The sequence below is a fragment of the Cibotium barometz genome, chromosome 15 (genome assembly GCF_041138505.1).
Source record: "Cibotium barometz isolate CiBa-2024 chromosome 15, ASM4113850v1, whole genome shotgun sequence".
Classification (NCBI taxonomy): domain Eukaryota; kingdom Viridiplantae; phylum Streptophyta; class Polypodiopsida; order Cyatheales; family Cibotiaceae; genus Cibotium; species Cibotium barometz.
This window is the reverse complement of record NC_141060.1, coordinates 60,216,836-60,235,361: the sequence shown is the minus strand read 5'-3', so window position 1 is coordinate 60,235,361 and position 18,526 is coordinate 60,216,836. Positions and strand designations below refer to the sequence as shown.

The 18,526-nt window shown below is 40.1% G+C and overlaps 1 protein-coding gene across 1 annotated transcript; it reads left to right on the top strand.

The window, feature by feature from the left end:
- Positions 1-16,834: 16,834 nt before the first annotated feature.
- Positions 16,835-17,566, top strand: LOC147631507 (uncharacterized). Its single transcript, XM_086809114.1, has one exon. The coding sequence runs from the start codon at positions 16,908-16,910 to the stop codon at positions 17,352-17,354; it is 447 nt and encodes a 148-aa protein (XP_086665240.1). The 5' UTR covers positions 16,835-16,907; the 3' UTR covers positions 17,355-17,566.
- The last annotated feature ends 960 nt before the right edge of the window (positions 17,567-18,526 follow it).

The window sequence follows — 18,526 nt, the reverse complement described above, 5'->3', positions numbered from 1 at the left end:
GGATTATGACAAATTCTTTCAAGAGACTGTGGAAGGCCTGGGACTCTGGCACTTGCCACACTTTGGACTGGAAGGGGTAGCAGCAACAAGTGATTCCCTTTGGGAACAAGAGCAGCGAGTATGGCGATGTCATCTTCTTACAACTCATATGCTTCATGATATAAATGCAACGCTATGGAAGCAGGTCCAGGAGGCTATCAATCAAGTTCAAACACTGCAAGAGCATCTAATAGCAACAGAAGCACACACAGGGATGTCATCCTAAAAAGCTTAAAGGCTATCGAGGAGTTAAGATATTGAACTCAACTAGTGCTATTGCGACAGACATTAATGACCCACCTACACCATTCGTTGGGTAATGCTATTTTTTCCTATTTTTTATGGTTTAAAATAAGCATTAATGGAAATTTTTATTAAAATACCACATATTTTAGTGTGGATATTTTTGGTAGAATGGATTCCCTAAATTTCTAAAATTTTGAGAAATTTTTTCCTAATTTTTTAAATTTTCTTTGAGCAATTTTATGGTTAAAAATATAATTTTTATACATTTTTGCGGGTTTTTTCCGCGGGTATGCTATCAAATTTTTGTCGATTTTTTGCTGAAATGCAGTAGGGGGCAGCATGTTCATGCATTTAATGCTCTCCCGTGTGCGTGAGACCCTCTTCGTCTCTTAGGTTTTTCTTAAAAACCTTAGTTATAAAAGTTTTTTTTAAAAGCTTACAAAAAGCTTTATTTTAAAAAAAAAGCTTTAAAATATATTACAAAAGAGTTTTTTATTTTCAAAAAATCTTGAAAAAGGGATAAGAGATATTGGGAAAATTTTGCTTCTCTGAGATATTTTATTTTCCCTTTGGAAATTCATTTTTTTCTTGGAATCTCTTGGCTTTCCGCATTCCCAAGGGGACGAGAAACCTTTTGGCTTTCCGAATTCAGGAAAATCTTTTGACCTTTCAGATTCCAGAAACTTTTGACCTTTCACATTCTGATTTTTTTTGTCTTTTCATTTTCTCGAAATTGTTGGCTTTCCGTATTCCGGGAAAACCATTGGGATTCCGAAATTTTTTGACTGTTCATATTCTAAATGCATTTGGGGTAAATTAAAATTTTTGAAAAATTCTTGAAAATTAGTGGAAAATTAGACAGGTTATTTTAAATTTCTAGAAAATGTGGGGTTGATGTTTGGCATGTGGTGTGTCCATTCGGGCACCCGTGACCATTCAAATTCCTTTAAAAATATATTTTTTGATCCAAAAATTTAGAAAATCCTTTAAAATTGTAAATTTTCATTGGATTTGAGAATTGTCAGATGGAATTGGAAATTTCATGAATGATGGGATTCTCATGAAAAATTAGAAAATTTTTAGAAATTATTTTTAAAAATCCTAAAAATTGATATTTTTAAAATATCAATGGTATTTGGGCAAATTAAATTGCTAAAAACTTTTTGGAAAAATATAGGTTTAGAATGCCATAAGATAGGTCTGGTGGAATTCAAAATTATTGAATTTTGAGGCCGTATAAAATTAGGAAAATTTTGGAAAAAAATCATGATAATTCTTTTTCTCGAGAATTTAATATTTTCGATGGTTATTTAATATTTAAGTACGTTTTCTTGTGCTGACATTAGATTGATGCAAGTTATTAATATATTGTGCCTCGTATTAGTAGTTATTTCTATTTGGATTAATTCTAAACGATGTTTTCATGATTTTTTACCATTGTTTAGCCATTCTTTTTGGACATGTTCCATACTTTTGATGGCTATAATTTGCATTCAAAGTGTGTTTCACCTTTGACACTTTTCCATGATAATTTATTTTGCACTTGTTTAAGTGTGGTTTGTGATTAATTTCTTAAGCCTAAGACAAATTCTATCATGGATTAGTTGATCGGTTTGTTTTGGTGGATTTTATTGGATGTTTTCCAAGTTTTATATGGATTCATCAGGTTCTGCCTAGATCACTTATATCTAGGGTTTTTTATTGAGTGTTACACATGTTTCACTTGCTTACTTTGGAGTTTTGCTTGAATGACACCACGTTCATATACTCCGGATTGATGAGTTGACCACCAATTTTAATGCTTCTTTCGCATGATTAATGACCATTAGATGGGATGCATTGATTTTTATGATCAACTATGGTTTTCATGGATTTAAGGAGCTTCTATGCTTTTATCCATGGTTTTATTAGGATATTTTGATCTTTTGGATAATTTCATGTGCTTTGAAGGTAGCATTTGCCTTCGTTTTTTGCACGTAATTTTGGACTATGTTCCTTGTACTCTTGTACATATTCCAACTTGGATACCTAGTTGCTTATGTATCTAGATGAGTTATTTTTCTACCCTAACTTTATTGTTTATTGGGTAGCTTTCATTAGAAAGGTGCCAATAATTCAAAATTCTTTTCTAATGATGTACTTGGAAAGAGTTATTCCTTGATCTGGTCTCAGGAATATAGAGACAGGTTTTAGTATGTGAAAGTCTGGGATAAGGCCATCTTATTCCTTTTATGTAGGATTTTATTCATATTTCCTAGATGGCAAACTAGGGAGTTTCAAATTGGTAAGATATGTATGGGTGGTATCATGGTGGTATGGGACGCTAGTGATTCCTCACATATATTATCTTATGGGATAATTTGGGCTCAAGATTATTGCTTTGCTTACATTACTTAGCATGTTGACCTCAACATTCAAAGACAATCTCATTTTCTAAATTCACTAGAAGTTATAGTATGGGCATTCTCTAGATAAACTTCTTCTATCAATAGCCTGCATGTTTTGATGAGGGTAATCTCGTTGTTGGAATTAGGGTTGCAGGAAAGCACACAAAGCTTGGAGAAGAAGAAGCAAGAATGCACACAACACAAAGTGTATTAGATTGTGTCAATGTACAAAAGATAAGTTAGCCCTAGTATGATGGGCGTATATACAAGCCGGGGGAAAAAACCTCCTAAAGAGGGAAAAAGTGCCCCGGCGGTCCTAAGTGTGTTCACACACATCACTGCCTATGTATATGGCAACAAATCCCCCCTGGGAGTGATGGTGTGAACGAGAGCTGGCACTCATATATAGGGGAGTGCCATGCCTGAAGTAGATCAATCCACAAAGGGGAGCAAGCCCAAAGCTTTGCGGAAAGCTTCGAACTTCTCATGAGGAAGCGCCTTCATGAAAAGATCGGCAAGGTTGTCCTGTGTTGGCACATAGGTCAAGCTGATCTCTCCTTCTGAGAGTCTCTCCCTGACATAGTGATAATGCACCTCAATGTGCTTTGTGCGAGCATGAAAAACTGGGTTTCTCGCAACTGCCAATGCACTCTGACTGTCAGTGAAGATAGAGGTGGCAGACTCCTGTCCAACACCCAAGTCAGCCATAAGCCGTCTGAGCCACACACACTCAACCGTAGCTGTGAAAGCTGCCCTGTACTCAGCTTCACAACTAGAAGTGGCTACAGTAGGTTGCTTCTTGCTCAACCAAGATATGCATGAGCTACCGAGCATGAAACAAAAACCACTTGTGGACACTCTTGTGTCATAGCAACCAGCCCAATCTGAGTCCGAAAAATCATGTAAATCTGGCGGCAATGATCCCCCCTTGGGATAAAACAACCCAAGATGTATGGTGCCACTCAAGTAGCGAAAGATGCGTTTAACTGCCTTCCAATGCTGAGACCCTGGGGCTATGCATAAACTTGCTCACCTGTGAGACTGCAAACTGAATGTCTGGCCTCGTAATGCATACATAAATGAGGCATCTGATAGAGTGTGACATCAAAGGGATCTCCAGCATCATGAAGACTCAACTTCAAACCTGTCTCCATTGGAGTAGCAATAGGCTTGCAGTCTTCAAGGCCAAATCTCTGCAACAATGTCTCAATATACTTTGTCTGACACAAAGCAATACCTCCATCACACTGCTTAAATTGTATCCCCAAATAATGATGCAAATGCCCCAAATCTGACATCTCAAAAGAGGCATTCAAATCAGCCTTAAAATCAGCAATATGACTCTCATTTGGTCCTGTGAGCAGCATATCATCGACATAGAGAGCAATGATTAGATGTACACCATCCACACGTTTAACATACAAAGTGCTTTCTGTTGGACTATTCTGAAAACCATGTGCAGTCAAATATGCATGTATCTTTTCATACCAAGCTCGTGGGGCTTGCTTTAAACCATATAAAGCCTTTTTCAACCTGCACACTTTGTTTTCTTGCCCTCTTTGAACAAAATCACGAGGCTGCGATACATACACTTCCTCATGCAAATCTCCATTCAAGAATGCAGTCTTTATGTCCAACTGATGTACATTCCAACCATTATGAGCTGCCAATGCACAAATGCTACGAATGGTAGTCATACGACAAGTGGGAGCAAAGGTCTCATCAAAATCAATGCCCTTTTCTTGAGCATAACCCTTTGCAACAAGTCTAGCCTTATAGCGATCAACACTGCCATCTGGCTTTCGTTTCAATTTAAAAACCCACTTACATCCAATGGCCTTTTTACCAATAGGCAAATCACACAAAGACCATGTACCATTCTTCATTATAGCATCATATTCACTTTGTATTACAGCCAACCAATTTTCTGAATTTTGTGCCTCATCAAATGAAAGAGGTTCTTCCTCTTCACACATACTAGACACAGCCAAAGCATAACAATCTGATGCATAAGAGGCATGCTGAAAACCTAAACGAGTACGACTAGTAATAGGTGCATCAATCTTACTATCACGCAAGGTTTGCACCAACCATTTAGGCATACCTCTAGCTTGCTCATTTTCAGCCCTATCCTCATGAATTACATCCTGTAAATCTGCATCAGAAATAGGCTGATCTATGATGCCGTTTGAAATCTGCGTAGGCTGAATATTTGCCTCATTAAGACTTACATTTGAATTCCCACCTGTAAAGAGAGGCAACAACGTATCAAATACATCCCGTAAGCTCACACCTGTCTCTTTGGTACATGATAACAAGGACTGCACAGCATCTTCCACAAAAACAACATCTCGACTAATCAAGATACGCTTTGACTGTGGATGATACAATCTGTAACCCTTGCTCTCAGCACTGTAACCAACAAAAATGCATTTGACAGCCTTATCATCCAATTTTTTGCGTTGTTGCACAGGCACTAAAGTATAGGCCAAGCAACCAAACACACGCAAGTGACCAATAGAAGGCTTCCTGCCATGCCAAGCTTCGTATGGAGTAATAGACTACAAGGCCTTAGTGGGACACCTGTTGAGTACATATGCAGCACACATAACAGCCTCAAGCCAAAACGTATGTGGCAAAGCTTGGCTCTTGACCATACATCGTGCCATCTCCATAAGTGACCTATTCTTCCTCTCAGCAACACCATTTTGCTAAGGGGTATACGGCACTGTACATTGGTGTTTTATCCCACGACTAGCCAGAAATGCATCAAACTCTTTAGACATGTACTCCCCCCCTCGGAGGGTGCCCACAGTACAATTAGATACATTTTCAACCATAAGAAAAAACTGTTTGAAGCACAAAAACACTTCGGACTTTGCCTTCAGTGGATATACCCATGCATGCCTTGAGTAATCATCAATGAAAGTCACGAAGTACAAGTGTTTACCAAATGACGGAGTTTGCATAGGCCCACATACATCACTATGTACAAGCTGCAATTTGCAAGTGGCCCGCACAGAACCATCCTTTGGAAACGCAGAACGCTGCATTTTGCCCAAAATACAGCCTTCACAAACATGTTTCAATGGTGCCTCAAGAGGGGGCAATGAAGCAACCATATCAAATTTCTACAAACGCAGCAAACTAGCAAAGTTCAGATGACCAAAACGAGCATGCCATAGTTTTGCATCTGAAACTGCCTTTTCATCAGAAACTGCATTTGCTGAATCTTGCACACACTTATCATAAGAATTGAGCCTATACAGCCCACGAAACAAGGTGCCAGATGCAATAATCGTATCACCAGAAGTCAAATCATGAACAGTACATCTGTCATCCACAAATTTGACTACAAATCCAAGTCTAGCAAGCGTAGAGACAGACAATAGATTCTTCTTTATCCCTGGCACATACAAAGCATCTGAAAGTGTGAAAGTGCTGCCATTTGCAGCAGTAAGCATAATTTTACCAATGCCCTTCACTGGGTAAGAAGCATTATTGGCACATGTGACAGTATTCCCATTAGAGAAAGCCTCAAGACAAGTGAACATATCACGATGTGAGGTAATGTGCTTTGTAGCACCACTGTCAAAATACCAAACATGAGAGTCAACAGAAACTGCCAAACATGCATCATGTACAAATGGGTCATACTGGCAATACACGCTAAACGCCCATTCTGTATCCTGCACAACATTTGCAGAATCTGCATTTGTAGAAGCATCCGCTATTGTGGCTGCATTTGACTCTTTCTTCTTTTCCTCTTTAGCCTTTACCTTAGGGCAATTCTTAATGATATGATCATTTGCCTTACAATAGTTGCACCTGGTCTTTTTCTTGCCTTTATCAAGAGCCTTCTCAGTCTTATTGTTGCTACCTGTGGAGGAGAAGAAGTTGCAGACCTACTAATAGGAGAAGAAACAGTGGAAGGGGCTGCCTTACTACTTCTTCTCTACTGCTGGGCAGCAATAAATGCTTGATCAACTGCACGCTGCCTGGCCCTGTTTTGCCTGGACTGCGCTTCTTGCAAGAGCTTGTTGACTAAAGTATCATACTTGACAGCATCAGGTCTGTCCTCATTAAGAAGTCTCCACGTGGAAGCAAAAGTCTGATATGTCTCAGGTAAAGCATCAAGAACAGTCTATACAAGAGAATGATCAGGAATAATCTCACCTGCAGAAATCAACTGTTCTTTGAGATCTTTAATCTCAGCAAGAAAAACATTCATGTCATCATCTTCTTGCATAATCTTCAATTCTAGCTCTTTACGCAGGTAAGCGATTTTTGCCTCGTTACGACCTGCATACAAACCAGCTAGAATATCCCAAGCCTGTTTTACTGTTTTAGCTGAACGAATATGTGGGGTGATGTTACGTTTGACAGAAAGTGCAATCAAGGCATGAGCCTGCGCATCTTTACCATCCCAACGAGCTTGTTCAGCAGTGGGTAAAACAGCAGCAACAGTAGAGCTGCTAGAACCTGTAACATTCTCAACAGATCCTACATCCATAGAACCTGGACGTACATCCGTACCCTGCACAATGTTCCACACTCCTTTTGCAACTAAAACATGCTACATCATGTATGCCCAAAGTGGGTAGTTGCTGTCTCCATCCAGTTTGTCTTCAGCAGACAACATGCGAAATACATCATTGCTGTTATCAGCCATGGCCACTGACTGAAACTGATGCAGAAGCTGCCTGTAATGAAGCAAAGACTGAACAAGAAACAACTCGTGCTATGTAGCACGGTCCACAATAGAATACGTATGCCTGTTTTGCAGAAAACTGCACTGTCGAAATTTCTGCAGAAAATGACGAAAACACCTGTGCAGAACTTGAAATGCAAAAACGGAGCCCGAAACGACCTCAGATGCAAATTCTGAGAACGCCAAGCCCTTTGGGTTTATTTGCAGAGTATAGGGACTTGCAAGCGCTCGTGAAAACTCACCTCAATCGAAGAACGTGAGTCGGAGGGTGCTGGCGGCGTAGCCCTGGGAGCCGATGCCTGCTCTGATACCAATTGTTGGAATTAGGGTTGCAGGAAAGCACACAAAGCTTGGAGAAGAAGAAGCAAGAATGCACACAACACAAAGTGTATTAGATTGTGTCAATGTACAAAAGATAAGTTAGCCCTAATATGATGGGCGTATATACAAGCCAGGGGAAAAAACCTCCTAAAGAGGGAAAAAGTGCCCCAGCGGTCCTAAGTGTGTTCACACACATCACTGCCTATGTATATGGCAACACTCGTCAGCATATTCACTTGTTGAAATCTCTTTCTTTAGATTTCAACGAGTTTATCTTGTTGTGTTTGGATTAAGGAATTTTGGATTCTTCCTTTATTGGCATTAGTTCCATCCTTTAGGTGATTTATACAGTCCACCTGATAGGTTTACGCATGAACATATGTGGCTCATCGAGACGTTGATGACTCTCTATGTTGATATGGATAACTTGGGATGTCGATAATTCCATGTGCAGATGTGGGTACATCGGGGCACCGATGAATCCCTGGTTCCTGTTGTTATAATGTCATGTTTTCGTACTTTATTCTGAATGGTTTACAACGAGGAAACTACTTTGAGTATGAACTTCTATGATCATCCGTAGTCTGATGGGCAAACAGAGCGTATGAATCAGATTATAGAGTATATGCTTTGTGCATATGTCTCTGAAAAAGCATCAAATTGAAAAAAATATCTTCCAATGATGGAATTTGCCTATAACAGTTCTAAACATATGGCTATTGGTTTTAGTCTGTGCATACTTATGTATGGGTATCAACCCAGGGCACCTATTGATGTCAGTCTCTTAAGGACATTGAGCTTGATGCATCGAGGGATTTCTTGCATGACATGTAGGAAATGCTGACCGAAGCTCAGGATTCTATCAGGAGTACTCAGGATAGAGTACGATTTTATGCTGATAGGGGACACTCATCTTGGTCTTTTGAACTAGGAGCGTTGGTTTATTTAAAAGTTCCTAAAGATTTTCAGACTTTGTCAATAGGAAAATGCTCGAATTTATCTCTTATATATTGTGGCCAATTTTGATTTATACATCAGATTGGTACGGTTGCGTATGAACTTAAACTACCTCCACATGTTAGAGTTCATCCAGTCTTTCATATCAATAGATTGAAAGGGAAACTGGGAGGTGGGGATAACACAATTATTCCTCAAGAACTCGTTTGAGTCAAAGAATTATCCTATGTTCCACATGAACCTGATAAGGTACTTGAATTATCCTATGTTCCACATGAACCTGATAAGGTACTTGAATTCAGGGAAAGGAAACTTTGTAGTTGACTAATCCCTGATGGAAAGATAGGAAAATAGAGGATTCGACTTGGGAGTCCGTTGAGAATGTTCAGCGCAGTTCTCCTTCTTTTCATTACAAGAGTGCAACATTTTGAGAGAGGGAAAGTATGTTATATGCACATTATGTGCACATATACTAGGAGGCTAACCCACATTACTCTTGTGAGCATGGGAACATGGGAACAAGCTCTAGTGGAGCATGGGTTAGGACTAACCTTAAGGGTTAAGGTTAGGGTCAGGCATCCAAGGGTCACACATGGAAAATGGAGAGTTAAGAGTCACTTGAGGGCCCTCCTATATAATAGGGGCATGGGGCACACTCAAGGGAGGCTTGGAGGCTTGGAGGCTTAGGCTATGGTCTCTTGTGTAGAGGATCATATCTACTCACCTACCATTTCACACTATAGCTACATGCTATTGGATTGGAGTTATACCTCTTGATGGTATGGGACATCAAGGTAAAGGTATGATGTATTTCATTATATTTCATGTGTGCATCCCTTGGGCTCGGGGGTGGTCGGGTGGATGAGTTTATGCCTGATTTATGCATGTTTATGCATAACAATTATCTAGAGAGATCTTAGGGTTTTAACAGTAGCCAAAGACAAAAATCAACTGACGAGATGCGACTACTCCTTGAGCGAGCCTCTAAGATAGGTTCGTTGTTCCAGTAACTCCTCAAGCCTCTCCTCAAACTCTGACTCTCTTTTTGTCTACACTAACTCTCTTTTTACTCCAATATGATATCAATATGTCTGATGACCTGAGCCTAGGAGAACTAACACTTATTAAACAAAATGCAGAGCGTGATGCTGATCCTACTGTCATCATGGGAATTTTTTGGGGAGTCCTAGTACTAACTTATCCTAAAGATATTTTCTTCTATCCATTGCACCCCATTGTGCTCAACCTTTGTAGTTGGTGTCAGGTGTGCTACAAAACTCAGACATCCTGGACAACAACATCAATAAATTAGACATGTTTGTTCCAGATGATATTCTTGAAACACCAGCCAACTACGAGGTTGTAGCTCGTAGTTACCAATGGATCATAAGCCATGGGTGGTTAGAAGTATATAATACTCAACATTTAAATCTTTGTGAGTGTACATTATATCATCCTTTTGGTATTCTTAAACTATATCAGAATATCCACAAACATCTAGAAGCCATGTTAACCACTGTATTTTGATAAACACATATTGAGTATCCTAACATATCTTTAGAGGATATCACTGAGCTACAAGAATTTATGAAGATCCACAGACCCAGCCACCCACCCCCTAGTTTCGGAGAGGGTCAAGAAGAAGCATCAAGTTCATCACCTAATGCTACTTACCCTGTATATTCAAATGTTGCAAGTAAATTACTTAATCCATATCCAAGTGCTCCACCTATTGACAAATCTCAAGCCGACTATATATTTTCTAGAATTCTTTCTCAACCCTTAGAATTTCCCACTAACACTCTCGCCTCTCGAGGAGTTGCCGGCACCAGACCTGTCTCCACCACGACCAACTCAAGAGGTTAGTCACACTCTACCACAAGACACACTTGAGCCATTTACTGATGATTCTATTCTTGAATCTTTCTCTGCAGGGTACGAAGGTTTAATAAGAGTCGGGAATCCTCTACTCAAGCAAGCCTATTCGGATGTTACACCAACGAAGCAGCCGTATGTACCATACCCTCTCTGAGCACCAAGACCAGAATTAGAAGAGCTATTGCCTTTGGCTAGAGAGTGAGGACAATGTCATAAACTGCAACAGAATATGGAAAGTGAGTTGGAGCTCCAACTATTGGAGAAGGAAGTGGAAGGCAATATGGGAGATGGAAATACCTACCAAATCTCAGGTTTTTCTATAGAGAGTGTGTATGGGAACGTGTATGGGATCTTTGCCCATGGGTTCTAAGTTGGTGTAGAGGAACTTCACAAGTGGATGCTGCCCTAGATGTAGGACAGTCTTAGAAGATAGGAAGCACACACAGGAGCCTCGGTCAAGATTGGGAAATGGGTTCAGAGCTGTTGAGGGGTACAATGTCAATGTGGGGGGACTGGTTGATTTGGCAGATGGGAAGCTAATCGTGGACATGTGGATGTGATCTTTAATATCATCAGATGGTGTTGTTTATGGGAAATCTGGAATTTCAGAAACTGCATTGTGTTTCAGAAAGCTTGTGATGATACAGGAATTGATGTTAGTGGATTGATGCATAAATATATATGTATGTGTTGGTCTATATGTTTGGTAAATAAATTGAGTGGGGGGTTGAGTTGTTTCAATTGATTTAGTCCTTGCAGTCTGCTATCATTTGATCCTTCTCCTTTTGGGGTCACATGCAAACATACTGGGCTGTGCCTAATGTTCTGGTGCATGGATTTGCAGGGTCTCGGAAAGTAGAGGTTCAATACTAAGCCTATCAGATATGAGCCCATAATAAAGAGATGGTACAAGAAGGTCAAGCAAGCAAGTTACATCTTTGTGGCTTTTGTTGAGAACCCTGTGGACTAGACCTACAGTCAAAATCTGGTTTCAGAAAGGGGAGATGAAGGGTGATGTTCTGGAAAAACAAGGGGCTGCTCAACTGAAGCTTTGTTGGAGGCTTGCATTTTACTTGGGTTGTACCAGTTGTTCGAGGATGAATCTTCTTTTGTATGTGAGGATGATTAGATGGGACTTAATGTGTGGCTTGCTCAATGGTGGTTGACTTTTTTGGTGGTGATGGGTGACGTAGGGTTGAAGAGTCTGTTATGTAAAGCTTTTTTTTTCCCTTTTTTAATATATATGTATTATGGGTCCCCATAAAAAGAAAAGAAAAGAAGATGAGGTGTGTGAATAGCACCCACTTTGACACACCCACGTTGACACACGGTGGCGGCCCAGCAGGCCTCGGGCAATATTGGCCACGAGCGTATGAAAAGCAGCAGTTCTAGGGTTTGAAGGTAATTCTTAATACGATGCTGTGAATGGCTATGTAGTAAGAGGTAGCACTGCGAGCGCACTCTGCCCGCTGCGATGTCCCATGGCAGCTGGCTATTTGGTGGTCTCATGATTATCCATGTATAAACTGCTCTCGTGCTAGCCACATATTTATCCATGCGTATTTCAAGAGAGAATACAACATCTAGGTATGGGCCTTGAGCATGAGAAGGCTTGCCACCTTCTTGGACATTAATCCCCACTTGAAAACCAAGAGCCTAGATGGGGATAATTTGTGGATCAGTCGAAACCGTGCGAAGCTTTAAGCCATGTCTCCTAGCTTGATCTTGTAATAAACAACCCTTGCTAGCACCAACATTGCGCTCTTATAAAATCAACATTGCAATTCAAAATAAACTCTACATAAAGCTATTGTGCAAAGTTATACGGGATTTTCTTATCCTCCTACACATAGAAACAACACATGTGTCACAATTTGAGGGTGGGAGCATCCAGAAATCGCAAGTTGTTAGGTAAAGTAAAGTGAGACTTGCTTGTTTGGCATCCTTAAATATATAAAAACATATCTACTATGGATATGTGTTGCCATTTGAGGGTGGGAGCATCGAGAGATCACAAGCAAGTCTCCTAGGTTCTACTCACATCCCTTGTGGTCACAAAAAAAGGTCTAGGATAATAACTTAAACTAGGTATCCTTCTCACCTCCTAGTGAGTCAAACCATGTTTGGCTAGCTAACTTCTCATCTACGAAAATGATGTGGTTAAGGCAATGTAGAAATGTCAATAAAAACTCTACATCTATATCACGGTACAATATAGACAGATGGTCTACGGCACTAGCGTGCACACTTGTAACCTTTGTCTCTATATCACATATAAGGTGTCTAATGGAGTAGCTAGGCTCCATGTGAACAACTCCTAACTTCAAACATCCTACCTAATGTGAATGTACTAGTGTGAAAGAAAACAAGGTTTAGGATTCTAATGACTTAAGATTATGCTTAAGCACTCAATTAGACTTAAGTAGTAACTAGCTTTGTGTGTGTGTGTGTGTGTGTGTGTGTGTGTGTGTGTGTGGAGAAAGTGAAGAATGAGGGGTGAAAAAATCACTTGATGAAGAATTAAGGTATATTGATTCTTTATCAAGATTAATCTTATTAACTGATAAAATAATGAATGATTAAGAGCTCGTTAATATCCTTTGTGATCCCTTATTATTAAGAGTTCACTTATTGATCAGAGTATCGTAATCTTAATAAAAAGTTAAAAATATTTGAGTTGTAAAATTGATTCAATGTTTTGTTGAGAAATATGGTGTCATTGAGCACATGAGTTGGTAGGGAGTGAGTTGAGTAAGCCAAAGAGCAAGAAGCCACATGAGCAAGTTGAATTATCCCACATGAGCTCCCAAAGCAAAGTTGTGCCTCTCTCATATAAAAAGGGGTTATTTTTTAGCAATGAAAATAAGCTACTCTTAAGTCTTTCTATGAGAGTACAAGTTTTCATCTTGTAGCCTAATTTAACTTGAGTCAAGCTTAATTAGTTAATTTAGTTTATCATTATGTTTGTAATTAGGTTGTACCTACCATAGGATTAGGCTCTCTTAATCATCGTAATTAGAGACTTCATTAGGCAACTTCGATAGCCATTATCTAGGGCACCATGATTTTCAATATGGTATCAGTATCTCCTCTTTTCTCTTGAGCTTCTCCATTAGCTATACACTAGCTTTTCTCAGCTCATTGATCTCATTGTATCAACACTAATCACATCATTAAGTATACCTTGTGTCCTCACTCATTGTTGAGATTTGTAAGTCTACCATTGTTATTTCACTCTTATTGTACTTCACTTCATGCTTGTTGTACTTCCATACATTTTCCTCAATATCTTAATCTTTGCATAATCAACATTAAATTCATCTCACTAATCACATCAATCTCAAGCTTATCTACAAGCTTAAGAGAGTGACTAAGATTGCAACGCTTAGATTTGGTAATTCTCTATACCATTTGCAAAGCCCTCTTAAACACATCTCTCTCGCACCTAGGCAACTCACTATACTAGCTTGAGAGAGTGGCTAAGATTGCAACGCTTAGATTTGGTAATTCTCTATACCATTTGCAAAGCCCTCTTAAACACACATCTCTCGCACCTAGGCAACTCACTATACTAGAGGATTTCCTTAATTTTGTGTCGTACTACTCGATTTTCATGCATTTTCGTCGACTAGTTATTTTTCTCATTCGTTATCCTTGCTTTGAATTGGGTCAAGTCTAACAGCTAAAAATTGCTTGTTTGCATCGATTTGAGCTACCATTGGAGGGGTTGTTAGACTTGGGGACTTTGAATAAACCAAGGGCCAGGCAGAGTGAGCCTATTCTAGAAGGAAGACATATTCGTCTTCACGGACACAACGTCTAAGAATCTTGTCTTTTCCCTACCTGTAGAGTTGGTCTGCAAATGAGTTGGTTGGGGGCTGCCTATTTAATGATGGGCACATTCCTTGTTTAGGAGGGGGTCCACTAGTAAGCCGCTAGCTAGAAAGTGTGCTGCCTCCTCGCCCCACTCAACAATTAAGCATAGTTGGAATAGGGTAGCATCTGGTAAATCATCATGTACTCCTACTTGCAGCTCACCATTAGGGATCCTTGACATGTGGTCTGCCAAGACATGTTGTGAGCCTTTCCTCACTGTAACGATGAAGTCAAACTCAAGCAATATAAGCAGCCGCGCCTGGTGATCCTTCTTGTTGTACAGGACTTTTTTACCAGGTATAGAAGAGCTCAATGGTCTACGAAGAAAATGAATTTGGTCACTAGAAGATAATGGTGAAACTTCTTAATGGTGTAGACCATGGCTAACCCTTCTCTTTTGGTCGTGGTATAATTTCTCTCAGCATCGTTGAGTTGGCGGCTCGAAAAGCTGATGGGGAAATCCATCTTGTGTTCACCTAGTTGGGCCACACATCCAATAGCAAAAGCGGAGGCATCGATGTGGACATGAAAGATAATGTCCCAATTGGTGGACTTGAGAATAGGGGCACTGGCCAAGGATTTCTTAAGGGTCGTATAAGCTAGGTGGCATTCCTCTTTCCACTCAAAAAGAATCAAGAGTCCATAAAGAGGTCGCGCTATATCAACATACATAAAAATGAATCACTAATAATAGCCAACATGTCCCATGAAACGCTAGATTCCCTTAAAGTTGGTAGGTGGGGGTAGCTCAAAGATGAGCCGCACTTTGCTATCATCCATGGAGATTCCTTATCTCGAGATAATGTGTCCTAGCATAACTCCATGCCTAACCCAAAATTGACATTTGAGTGGGTTCAATGATATGCGATACAGTCTGCATCTTTCTAACACCTTACGTAAACAATCAAAGTGTGCCTTCCATGAGGAGTTGACACAAAGGTCATCCATAAATACCTTAAGGAACTTCCCAAGATATTCCTTGTAGGCCGTGCACATTAGACGCTGGAAGGTACCGAGGGCATTGGTTAGCCCAAAGAGCATGACACGGTATGCATAAGTTCCCCATTCAATGGCGAAGGCTATTTTGCGTTGATCCTTGGAGTCGATCAACGTTTGGTTGTAGCTGGAGAATCCATCAAGGAAGTTGTAGGCTTCCTTTCTGCTACTTGTTCTAGCACATGTTCAATGAAGGGTAAGGGGTAATGATCCCTTATGGTGGCAGCATTGACCTTTTTGAGGTCTACACACACTCTTACCTTCCCATTCTTTTTGGGCACTATCACAATGGGTGATACCCATTCCGTATGCTCTATTTCATAGATGAATCTGACATCAATAAGTTTGTTAATCTCTTCTCGGACCATCTTGGAATATTTCGGGTTCATAAGATAAGCCCTTTGTTTAACCAGCCTTGCTCCATCAACCATTGGGATGGTATTCTTGACTACTTTGGGAGGTACACCTTTCATATCTGTGTACTTCCAGGTGAAGAAATCTTGGAATTCTATAAGTAGAACAATGAGCTCGGTCTCTTCCTCTATAGAGAGTTCTTCTCCAATATATCTTGTCCTTGGATCTTTGCTCGAGCTTACCAGGTTAATTTCTTTTACATTGGCTAGACAATCATACGAGGTCCCCAGTTGCCCATTGTGGGACCTTTGGGCTAAGTCATATTGCATGAATCTGTCGGCCATCTGAAAGGTCGAAGTGTTTGGGCACCTGTTTGGCCTTTTCTACCCTAGCTCTTTCTTCTTCTACTAGCCTTTTGGCTTCTTTTTCTGCCAATGCTTACTTCTTATTGCATGCTCTGCGCACAGAGCAGAAAAGCTTTTTTGGTTCATGTTTGGGATCAACAGGTTCCATTAGCTTTGGGGTGGTCATGTGGACCAAAAGGAGCTATTGGCAAACTCCTTTTGCCATATTAGGTTAAAGTGGTCATGTGCTTCAACTACCCCAGCATACTTTAGCCAGTGGAATGTAAGCTTTGTGCCTTTAATTTTTCCTTTATGTCTATAAACCCTAACCTTTGATGCAGGCAGTAAGTTAGGGAAAAAATCCTAAACTTTGATGCAGGTAGTCAGTTAAGGAAAAGAAAAAGTTTTTTAAAAAGTGTGATAAGCTTATTTTTAAGTTACAAAATAAAATACAAAATTTTTATAATTTAAAAATTATGTTATGAAGATTTTCATTTTGGTAAAATTTTGGGGAGGCACTTGAACTGGATACAAAAAAAAAACACACTCTCTCTCTCACCCAAGTGTGGTAGATTGGCTAGTAGAATTGCCCTTGGGATGGCATGAACCCACCCGGGTTCAAGTCTCCGTCGATTGGGTGTATAACCCTCTAAGTCGACGTTAAGCGACTCCGTCTTTCTCTCTCTCTATATATATATAGAAAAATTCATAAACGAGGATGTTTTTTTAAACGGGTCTTCCCCACTGCTCAGCCTGCCCTATGCAACCTCCCAAACCTTGCCATCCCTCCCCAATTGAATGGGCAGCCCTCTTAATCTGCGACTCTCATTCATTTCATTCTTGCTTCTCTCGCCCTTGTTTTTCTGCATTACAAGCGCCCTAGTTCTCAAGCAAGCCTCTGTCGGAGAGGTGGGCAATGAGCTCCAAACTAGAGAAGCACAGGCTATGGAGAAAGGCCATGGGTGCGATGATGATGATGGTGGTGGTGGTGATGGTTTTTTTGAAGGGCTGCAGAATCTATGCCCCGTGAGTTGCTTCCGGCCGGATCCTGTGTGTGGGCGAGACGGCGTAACCTACTGGTGCGGCTGCACAGATGCCAGATGTGCCAAAGTCCGAGTCTCGCATGTGGGATTTTGCAAGATCCGTAGCTCTGCGTCTGCAGAGAAAGGATCGCAGGCCCTCCTCTTGCTGCATACTCTGTGGCTTGTCTTTCTTGGACTATCATGCCTCCTCGGCCTCCTCTAAGCCCTTGGTATGTACATTGTTCACCATGGGAACTGTTTGTTAACCTTGTGCATTGTTTACACATACGAATTGATGATAAGGCCTGAAAATACGATTGCCCTTATAACTACCGCTAGAAAAACAAGACATTTAGTTTTTTTTTGTCAAAAAAAAATGTGAGATATGGCAAGTTTGAATTTGGCCTTATTTTTAAATAAAGAAAACTTGATTTGTAGTTGTTATAATCTTGGATTATTGCATGGATATGGGTAATTTTCGTTAACATAACCCAATTGCCTTTATTTTGGTTGGTTGAAATAGAGGATTCTTTCGTGCATTTTATGTGTGGCTATTTGTTGATGTTTGATGTGCGATACTTGGTTGTAGACTTGCTTTTTAGACGATCACGATCATTTCATGGATATTTCAGAGCCTTATAAGTGTGGAGTGGTATTTTATTAAGAGAACATAAGATACGGCCTTGGTGCATATATAAAGCATTGTACATGGTGGAAGTATTATCATAATACAATCATTGCTTTGCTAAACAATCTCTCTCTATTGTTGGCTCTCTCTATCTCTCTCTCTCTTAGCACCATCTCCAATGGCTTGAGCCTCCATCTCCACCACTGTTTGCACAAGATTTGCTTCTACACTTACATCATGGATATCTTCCACCTACCATAGCATGAGCTTTGATCCTATGAATACCAGTATGGTATTAGAGCCTTAATAGGCGAGGTTGTTTATGGATAGATTATTAGACATTATGTATGGTCTTGCTCTTGTCTCACGCACGACATAAGAGTTTCAGGTGTTGGTATCATTGTGTTCTTTTATATCATATGATTGCAATCTCTTAGAGCCCAAATCATCAAGAGTTTTAGACATTATATATGGTCTCTCTCTTAGATGACACTCCTTTACTCCGAAGGGGGGTTTGTTGGATAGTTCGGAGTAAGTGTCTAGTGGTGTGTGAATAACTTAGGTGTGAATACTCTCTTATTAAGAGAACATAAGATAGGGCCTTGGTGTCTATATAAAGCATTGTCATGGTGGAAGTATTATCTTAATACGATTGTTGTTGTACTTTGTAATCTCTCTCTATTGTTGACTATCACACCTCTCTCTCTCTCTCTCCCTCTATTGTTGACGAGATTTCATGGATACTATGTATACATCATTTTGGTTTC